The sequence below is a fragment of the Apaloderma vittatum genome, unplaced genomic scaffold, assembly GCF_000703405.1.
Source record: "Apaloderma vittatum isolate BGI_N311 unplaced genomic scaffold, ASM70340v1 scaffold36241, whole genome shotgun sequence".
Taxonomy (NCBI): Eukaryota; Metazoa; Chordata; class Aves; order Trogoniformes; family Trogonidae; genus Apaloderma; species Apaloderma vittatum.
This window is the reverse complement of record NW_009701510.1, coordinates 9,846-19,551: the sequence shown is the minus strand read 5'-3', so window position 1 is coordinate 19,551 and position 9,706 is coordinate 9,846. Positions and strand designations below refer to the sequence as shown.

At 54.6% G+C, this 9,706-nt stretch overlaps 1 protein-coding gene across 1 annotated transcript in view; it reads right to left on the bottom strand.

Moving 5' to 3' along the window:
• Positions 1 to 1,575: 1,575 nt before the first annotated feature.
• The window catches only part of TRPM2 (transient receptor potential cation channel, subfamily M, member 2), a 16,603-nt gene continuing 8,472 nt past the window's right edge, over positions 1,576 to 9,706 (bottom strand). The window contains 18 exon segments of the mRNA XM_009879160.1: positions 1,576 to 1,701; positions 1,977 to 2,093; positions 2,571 to 2,672; positions 3,199 to 3,304; positions 3,504 to 3,590; positions 3,905 to 4,006; positions 4,098 to 4,174; positions 4,691 to 4,842; positions 5,271 to 5,358; positions 5,786 to 5,873; positions 5,992 to 6,124; positions 6,275 to 6,456; positions 6,758 to 6,941; positions 7,511 to 7,682; positions 7,822 to 7,954; positions 8,279 to 8,397; positions 9,130 to 9,420; positions 9,423 to 9,587. Of these exon segments, the coding sequence (XP_009877462.1) occupies positions 1,576 to 1,701; positions 1,977 to 2,093; positions 2,571 to 2,672; positions 3,199 to 3,304; positions 3,504 to 3,590; positions 3,905 to 4,006; positions 4,098 to 4,174; positions 4,691 to 4,842; positions 5,271 to 5,358; positions 5,786 to 5,873; positions 5,992 to 6,124; positions 6,275 to 6,456; positions 6,758 to 6,941; positions 7,511 to 7,682; positions 7,822 to 7,954; positions 8,279 to 8,397; positions 9,130 to 9,420; positions 9,423 to 9,587 (2,424 nt within the window).

Below are 9,706 nucleotides of genomic sequence, written 5' to 3'. Positions count from 1 at the left end.
CACGGTAAGGCAGGAGCGCCTCTCCCTCCCCAGCCATGCCCCAGGCCTGGCCTTCCTGTGCCTGCACTGGCTCTCTGCAGAGCATGGTGACGGAAGACCGCGATACTGAGTGGGCCAAGGGCAGTGGGAGAAGGTACTGTGACACTGCCGTGGCCTGCTTTCCATCAGCTCCTCACATTGATTCCACATGTGTCAAGTCATTCATCTCTGCAGCCAGCACTGAGGGGTGAGTTTGCAAACAAAGCTGAGTTTGTGGCACAGGATTGGGAGTGGAAATGCTCGACTGGGCTCGTTCTGCAGGTGCGCGCCAAGCATGGCCTCCATGAGTGGCCTCTGCTTAAACAGCCAGAACAGACAACCAGCCTTCAGTTATTTAATGCATGGTTTATTGAGCTGCATTGAATAAATTACCAGTCTGCCCCTCACCTTGCCAAGCCCCAGTGCATCACTGGTGAAACTGCAGTTGTGCTGTGGTGGCCATCAGTGTGGGAAGAAGAACCCTGGCTGGCCAGTCTCTGATCCATCAGGAGAGGATGGTGGAATTGAAATCTCTCCCTGAGAAGTCTCAGGCATAATATGCCACCAAGGAGCTGTTCTGGGCTATCAAGAAATGTCTCTACTGTGTCTTGTTCTCCCTGTGGCAGGCAACAAAGAAAAGGTGAATGAAGGACCCCTTAAAAGCAGAGATGTCTGAGATGGGCTCACTGATGTCCTCTCTCTTGTCCCTATCTGTCCAAGGGACCCCAGAGCAGCAAGCACTCCCTTTCCATCCATGTGCACAAAGGGATGGAGGCAGGCAAGTGACATTGAGCTGGTGCCGTGGCTCGGATAGAAGGAAAGAGTTCAGCTACAAGATGGTGCTCAGCATACACACGCAGGATCACATAACAGTATGGAACATGGGAGGTGGACCTGTGCAGAGCTATGAAACCAGAAGTATATGAGTCAAAAGCTGCTCACACCTTCAGAAGTGCTGGACCACAGCTCAGGACCATGTTACTGGGTCTGAGGCAACCACAGATATGGCAACAGCTGCCACAGGAGTGACTTGCAGGGCAGTCAGGGCCTTTAGGTGCAAAAGACTCCAAACCATCTCCCAGAGCAATCCTCTGGGAGCTGTGGCAGTGGAGATGCCAGGGCTTATAGAGCAGGAGCAGTGGAACAGAGAAGGATGTCCTGGATGGAGGGGTAGATGGGGCTGGCAAGTCCCCAGTGCCCACACCAAAGCAAGGAGCCGGGGAGCTGAGAGAAGGAATACCTTGCAGGAACAGCCCTGTGGCTGTCCTTTGCCCAAGCCCTGGGCTTGTCCTGTGTCTGATGTGGAAGTACCAAGACACAGGCTTGGTGGCTCAGGTGACCAGGATGCTGTGTAGGCACTGCCCAGTCAGCACCTGACCCAGTTGGTGGAGAGGGGACATTTTTCCTCCCAAACATTTGCAACATACATTCATGGAGGCAAACAAAGTACCTAGTCTCTAGTCTGCCCATGATCTCACAGATGAGCTGAGACAGAGCTGCAGGTCCTAACCAGAACCTGATCTGGGGCAGCAGGAGCCCTGGCCTGTGCTTGAGGACTCAATAGTAGGCGCCAAGGAGGGTTGAGACCTTCTGCAGGAGCTCCTTGTGGTTGGTGTGCAGTGGGATCCTCTTGTCCAGCACCTGCCAGCGGATGGACAGCTCTGGGTCACAGCCCTGAAGGAACTGGAAGAGGACGAGAGGTATCACATACATGCTACCAGCAAGGAGCCATGACAGCCATGCTCAACAGCACCTCTAGTCCCCAGCCTGCTGCCTTTTGCTTTTGGGGCCCCCATTGCAGTGCCACCCCGTGTTAATCCCCATGTTCTTCCTCCACTGCATGCAGCTGGAGAAGCCCACTCCTGATGAAGGCGAGATCTGGGTCTTGAGATCTGGCTCCTCTGCCCCATGCCCATGCAGGGCCAGATCAGGGACCTGCAGAGTTGAGAGACCCATACCGAATTCAGCCGCTTCATCTCCACATCGTTCTGGTTGTCAAAGTGCACGCTGATGGCAACCGTCTCCACCCAGGCATTATCTGTGTTGCGAGGATCGTCAAGGTATCCCTTGTGTATCTGTGCACGGTGAAGGAATGCCAAATTAGCAAAGCCCTCACCACCTCTCTGAGGGCACCGAGAGGCTCCAGGAGCGGTGGGGCATCACCCCACATCTCCTGCCCTGCTGGAGGCCAGAGCCTGTTCCTACTCCAGCTGGAGCCAGAGAGTGATCGCAGCAGGCACAGGCACTGGTGTGTGTGGCCCACCCCCGGGGTCCCTGGGCTGCCAGCCTGACCCCTGCAATGTTTGAGGCTGTTACAGCATGTCTCCACCTCCTCCAGCCATTCTTCCCTGGTGGGAGCAATGGCCAAGGGGTGATGCATCCTGCCTCTACCCTGGGGATGCCCATGTGCCCCCTTGCCACCACGCTGCCCCCATGTACCTGTACCACTGTGACTCCTATGTGCCCCTGTACCAGGGTGATGATTGCCTGCCCCTGTACCGCTGTAACACCCACGTGCTCCTGTACTGCTGGGATACCCACATGTCCCTCACCTCGGTGCCTTGTTTCAGCAAGTTCTGGAACTGGGGCCAGAACTCCCGGCGCAGGATCCACTTGAGCTTCAGCGGGAGCGTCTCACCTGGCTCCAGTGACCCCTGAGCCAAAGCAAATGTCAGCCATGGGGCCTGCCATTAGCCCAGCCTCCCTCATTGACACCAGCTTGGCCACTGGGCAGTTTCCATCACTGTTAGAAGACGCCACATGCTCTGGCAGGGGGAGCAAGAAACAGTGGTGCCTCCCTCCCTCCCTCTTCTGCCCTAAGTCCTCAGCTGTGCCCAAGCAGATGAGTTTGCCTGATTCAACCCCTGGATCTCTGTCAAAGGACACTATGTCACTGACTTAACATGAATGACATAACTGAAGCCATGGAGAAGGAGGAGGAGGTGGAGGAGGAGGAAAAAGCAGGAGGCAGAGGGTCAGGGTGGATGGGGGTACGTAATGGGCCCACTTCTTGCCCAGCACTCCTGGCAGCACAGTCCCACATGTGGGAGAGGCAGAGGTACCTCCTTGGATTAGGCTGTATACCTGTCTGTTTCTCCCTGTTCTGCAGACCATCCAGCTGTCAGCTGGTCCCCATCTCCCCAGACCCTTCTGTGTCAGCTGGTTTCCACCAGCTCTTACCCCAGGCAGAGCCCAGACATCTGACAGCGGGTACTGGGCCACTAGGACTTCCAGCATCTTCTTCAGGCTCTTCCTTATGATGGATCCATCCAAATTCCTCTTCCAGCTGTGAGAGAGGCCCCTGTTATTCTGTACCCAGACTTAGCTCCCCCCTGCCCAGCATGCTGGCACAGGTTCTCACATGGAATGGGCAGCAGAGGGTTTTGACAGGTGCCAGTCTCTCTGAGATGGCTTACTGTCCCCTTTTTCATTCCACCCCTGGAGCTCCATTCTGGAGCAAGGCACCTCTCTCCCCATGTGCTCACCGGGTCACAACAGGATGCAAGGCATGGTTGGGTCCAAAGCAGTGCAGCCTCCCACGGCCTCGCAGTCCTGTCCTGCCCATGGGGTTCCTGGCAGGGAGAGAGTGAGCAGGCTGGGATGGCACCAGGGTGACTCTGTGCACTGTGTCACACTGATTAAAGCCCTATACTGCTTCCCCAAATTTCCCACCACCGTACTGGACCTCTTGTGGGATGCTGGGTTTCTTGGGGTGGGTACAGCCCTGAGGAAGATGCGTGTCATTATCCCTGCCCCACCATTAGATGCACAGAAGCAGGAAGGGAATGGATGTACCCAGTTCCCCCAGATTCTCTGTCTCCCCAGTGGTTTGCCCACAGTCAGCACCCCAGCCTTGCCCATCCAAGCCCGTGGTGGGGCTACTCACAGTGGCAGCCCGTCCTGCACAGTGTAGAGGCCGTGGAAGCTCTGCCGGTCAATCATCCCATCCACGGTATTGTAGTTGATCTTTAGGAGAGACTCCAAGGATCTGGGGAGCAGAAGGCAGCCCAGCAACGAGGGCTGGCTGTGCCACCCAGGGGAAGGGGCAGAAAAGCGAGGAGCTGCAGGGGCACACTCACGGGCTGAATGGGTCCTGCACAGCCATGTCTTTGTGGTCAGCTGAGTAGGTGGGAGGGTCATAGAGCTGGAAGTCCACCTGCAGAGCACGTTGTCATGTCAGGCTCCCCTTTGCATCCCTGCTCTAGTGGTAGGCAAGGACTGAGACCCCTGGGGACACTTTCTACCCCAGTCCCTTCCTCTGCCCAGCACTCCCTGACACATAGGGATCCAGCCCCAGCTCAGGGGCTGAGCCCTGGGTGTCACTCATGCTCCCCATGGAAGCCAGCGCCAGATTCTGTCCCTGACCCTGAACAAGCCTAGACTCAGGAAATGCAAAGATAGGTGGTTGTACCCTGTTGCTTCCAAGTGAGCATTTCCAGGCATCCCTAGCACTGCAGATACCATCAGAAATGATGCCCATTCACCTCTCCTTGTACCTGGGAGGTCTTTGTTGCAGCTGCTCCAGAAAGTCACTTGCCCCAGGGCTGGGAAAAACAGGAGCTCTCAAGTGTGACAAGGATGTGACAGTGGGTCTGTTCTTCTTCCCATCACTGTGTGGATCTGCCCCACAGCCCCCCCTTCCAGCCCCACTGCTCAGGGTAACAGCTCCTACCTCCCAGGGCACTTTCTCATCAGGCACAGGGAAGCGCAGGGTATGAGACCCTGGGTACAGGAGGTTTCGGGCAAGCACATGGTACAGGGGCTGGCTCTCCTCAGGTTTCCCTTCCAGGTCAACCTCCTCCATCTCCGAGGCTTTGCTGGAGCCTGCAAGGCAGACGCAGACAGCAAGGCCCCACAAAGCAGGGTGCTGAGTCTGGTGCTGCAGACCATAGATCTCTTGAGGGGGCTGGGTGGGCCTCTCCATGGGGATACCGATGTCCCCATGGGGGCCTGGCCCCCAGCATCCCTTCCAGCAGGCGCTGGAGGAACTCCTCTGGGAATGCTGCAGTGGAGAGCCTCAGCCATGGGCTGCAGGGAGGGATCTGGAGCAGCAGGTAGCAATGGCTGCAGGAGGGGCTGGATGGCCTCACAGAGTCCCCAAACCTCCCTGGGCCAAAGGAACCTGTACCTCTGCCTTGCAGTTTAACAGAGCAGTGCAGGGGGCTGCTCAGCCCCGGCCCACAGCCCATGGGTTCCACGACAGGGTCCTGGGCTTCCCCAGTGCTGCTGGGGCAGAGAGAGGTTCTGCTTACCCATGGATGGCATGTCCTCGCTTGAGCCAAAGCCACTGCCTTGCAGAGCCTGCATTATCCACCTCAGGGCCTGGGCACTCTGATGCACCTGCGTGGGACAGGAGAGGGTCTGTCCTCCCAGGCCACAGCTGCCCTCCTGGCTCCCTTACTTGAGTGCTGCAGCATACAGCCCTGACAAGAGGCACTGACACCTGCATGTTTATCCCCCTGACTCTAGAAAGTCTGGAGGGTCCTCTCAGGCCGAGGAGAAGATCTGGGTCAGATCTAACTGCTTGGGTGATCAGTGGAAGCAAGGGCTTATCCCACCACTTCCCACCTTCATCATGTTCATTTTGGAGTCAAACTGAATGTTTCCCATAAACCTTTTCCTCTCAGGTGCTATTGTTCTGGCACAGAAACTCAGACTGTTCGGAGAAGGATTGATTCAGATGGGTTTTCTTCTGTGCTCTGGTTCAATTGACTTAGCCCCCAGAAAACCCCACTTTTCTTAGGTTGTTGCTCAGCTTTTGCCTCACCTGGTCTTCCAGAGAGACCAGTCTCTGCTCCACCAGTCCTGTCCTCTTCACCCGGTCCAAGTCCAGCAGCTCAGCCAGTACATCAACCCTGGAGGGGCAGTGAAGAGAGGAACCCTCTCAGCAGCCACTTCGGCACTGATACCAACTCTTCCCTGTCCAGGATGCTGGAGGACAGAAGGATGTCCTTATTTCAGGAGTGCTGGTACCTCTGTGCAATGTTTTGGATTTTCTTCTCCATGTTCTGCTTCCGCTGGCACTGCTGGTGCTGCAGGTAGTTCTCCTTCAGGTACATCTCCCAAGAAAGGAGGGCAGCTTCTTCATTCTTCTCCAGCTTTTCTTCTGCCAGAGAAAGGGGATGACAGTGCTGTCAGATCCCTGGGCATCCCAAACCCTGGTACCACAGCTCAGAAGGCAAGCATCGTGCCTCGGTGCACAGTGCCATGCCCTGGGATGGTGGCAAAAGGCAGGAGGGGAGATGCTGGTCCTCACTGAGCTGCTTGTGGCGTCTGGCTGGTTTGTGGAGCAGGCCTTGCCGGACCAGGATCTGCAGGTGGTTGAGGAGGATGAAGGGTGGAGGTGCGGGTGGGCGGCCATGGTACTCCTCGATCAGGTCGTGCCGTTGGAACTTCCAGATCTGGTCCGTGTGTTCCTGGACCTGCTGGAAGGTGTAGCTGGAGCAGAGTCCAGGTGTCAGCCATGACACGAGCATGAAAGGGTGCATTGTGTCTATATGGCGCCCTGACTCCACCTCATCTCCCTGATCAGCCCTGGCCTACACCCGTTACTTCTACTAAATCTGTAACCCCCGCAAAGCACCACTGTGCTCTGGTCAGCATGTGTCACAGGACTCCCTTTGTGCTTTGTCAGCGTGCAGTGCCCTTAGTCAGTGTGCAGTGCCCTTAGCCATGACCAAGCCTACAAGTAAAGTCACAACGATTCACTCGTAGGACCAAGAGGCCAGGTCAAACTCACTTGAACATGGCGATGAGAAGGTTGAGGAGGAGGATGTTGGTGAAAAGCAGGTACAGGCACAGTAAGATGACTGTTAGCCACTCTGGGAAGATGGGCTTTTTGTTGTCCTCATTTGTCTCTGGGCACTTGGGCTTGTAGGGGTCTGTCCCATTGGGGCTGCACTGGTCGATGTTGAAGTTCACCCCTGCAAGAGACCACAGCGTGACTCTGCTGCAGCCAAAGCTTGTGGTGTCTCAGGGAGTATATTGTGCTCTCTGAACGTGGCCAGCACCACGGTAATTTAGCACCAGGCCGGGATTTGACCTCAATCTGCATCATCCCAGGTGCTCTGCTCACTGCCACCAGCCTTGCAGCTGTGGCACTGAGCTGGATTGACACATGCTCCTGTGTCTTAGCTAGCATGCTCTCTTGACCACTTGGGCAGGTGGCATCCCTGGATTTGCATTGGTGGCAATGCTCCCAACATGCTGGAACAGGGCTCCATCTCCACACCCTCCTGGCCTTACATTTTGTTTGGTGAAGTTCCATGTGCAAGACTTCCGTGGGCCAACACAGCAGGAGCTAGGCAGACTGTGGCATGTACTTGTCATAGAATCATAGAATCATAGAATGCATTGGGTTGGAACAATGTTTAGAGTTCATCTAGTCCAACCTCCCTGCTATGAGCAGGGACATCTTTAGATCAGGTTGCTCACAGCCTTGTCACAGCCGTCCTGCTCACGCCATATGCTGTCACAGGCTGGTGTGCCTTACCATCGATGTAGGAGGGAATCTGCCCAAAGATGGTCAGGTAGGAGTGGTAGACCACACCACGAAAAAGCCACTCCACACGTTCTTCATTGTGGATCAGGATGGCCTGCTTGGCAACCCCAAATGACACCACCCACACTGCTAGCAGGAAGAGAAAGAAGAAGACATCCTTCATCTGCAAAGACAGAAAGTAAGCAAAATATTGTCCTGGAACAAACTACACCAGGATAGGGTAACACATGTGGCACACTCATCCATGCAGGCATCTGCCTGCTATAGTTTATCATCCTGGAAGGATGGAGGGGTGCTCTCACCATGCGCTTCACAATGATGATCTTGGGCCCCAGAGTTTTACTGACTGTGAAAATGTGCATCAGACGGAGGCAGAAAATTATAAAAGCCAGTGACAGTATGATGCGTCCAGGATATAAAGTTGAAGGGATCAGCCTGGGTACAGAAGAGAGGAAAGGAAACATCTCAGTGCCACCAGTATGAGCTTTTTTTCTGATTTCGCATCATCATATTTCTGCAGTATCTGTGAGCTTCCCCAGAGTGCTGGGTGAGAGTTGCATCATGAAAAATATCTCTCCTAAAAGCAGCTGAAAGCAGAGGCAAATTGGTCAGAATTAATCACATGACCACAAAAAGCTTCATTGGCCTTTGGAAGAAGAAATCGCAATTTAAAAAACTGCACAATTCTCACGCTAGTTTTGTAGCTTACAGCTGTGTCTTGAGCCTGTGCACTGCCAGGCAAGTGGCTCTGCAACTCACCTGCAAGTCAGCCCTGTGATAAAGACCAGGATGGCACAGATATCCAACTTATTCCAGAAGTCCTTGAAGTACAGGGAAGCCATTTTCACAACTCCAAACCCATCTGGATCATACAACAGCTGTTGGGAAGAAAAGAGGGACCCACTATTTCAGTGAAAGCCCTGTAGGATATTCATATGCTTTGTAGAGAGGAGGGACCACACAGACCTGCTGGCCATCACTGGACCCTCTTGCTTTCACAAAGTTCACCTGAGCCTACAGGGTTTTCTATAGGGGCATGGAAGGAGCATGGGGAGAGATACCTGAGATGTGGAGCTCTTTAGTCTGGTGAAGAAGATGTTGAAGCAAAAGCTGAAAAAAATCAAATGTCAAGCAAAGCCTGGAAATGCTTCTGGGAATAAATGACCAAGAAAGGAAGCAATCCCTCCATCTCCTGATATTTTCAGTTCAAACCAGCATGTCTTCCTGCAAGTACATAGGGCCAGGCCAGAATCATAGAATCATAGAATGGCCTAGGCTGGAAGGGACCTTAGAGATCATCTAGTCCAACCTCCCTGTTACAGGCAAGGACACCACCTCTCGACTAGACCTGGCAACACATGGGGACCAAGCAGGAATCGAACCCGCGACCTCGGTGTTGGTCCTTGTTGCCAGCACCGCACTCAACCACTGACAGTCAAGGAGATTCTCCAGCCTCAGATTGGGAGGGATCTGTCCCTTTTGCTGGGACCTCTCCAAATGCGTGGTGACAGGAGAAGCAGCATGGCAATCTGAGCTACTCAGGACCTTCCAGGAGCACCCAGAGGGGTGTCTCTCCCTCCTCTCACCTCCTCCCAGCCTCTGCCCAATACCTGGCGGATCTCCTCGCACACCAGAGAGAAGAGCCAGAAGTAGATGAGGTACTCCCACCAGGACGGAGATGGCTGGAAGTCAACCATCAGGACATAGGCGAACAGCAGGAGGAAGGTGAAGTAAGAGAGGATGTTCATGTGGAATATGACAACAGGTGCTGCGAAGAAGGCTTGGAGGCGTGTCAGGCAGCCCATAGGCTGCAGCCTCTTCTCCCTGCGGGGAGCAGGGGTGGAAGAGATCAGATGCACAGGGAGACCTCATAGAAGTTTCTCCCAGCTAGATGCAGGGTGAGGCTGGAGGAGATTCCTACCTCAGTGCACGCATACCCCAGCTGTCAAAAGTACCTGAAGGTGATGAGGCTGGTGTAGACAAGTGGGAAGAACAGCATACATGCGATCACCCGCCAAAGCCCATTGTCCACACACATCTTGCCCCACCAGACTTTTGTTAGAAAGGCCTGTGAAGAGGGAAGAGGAGGAGCACTGGTTACAGGAGCTTCCGCTGTCAGAGCAGGTCTGAGGGGCAAAGCCCCACTACTGCTAACAAGGAACCCTAGACCTGGGGGCAGGGGACATT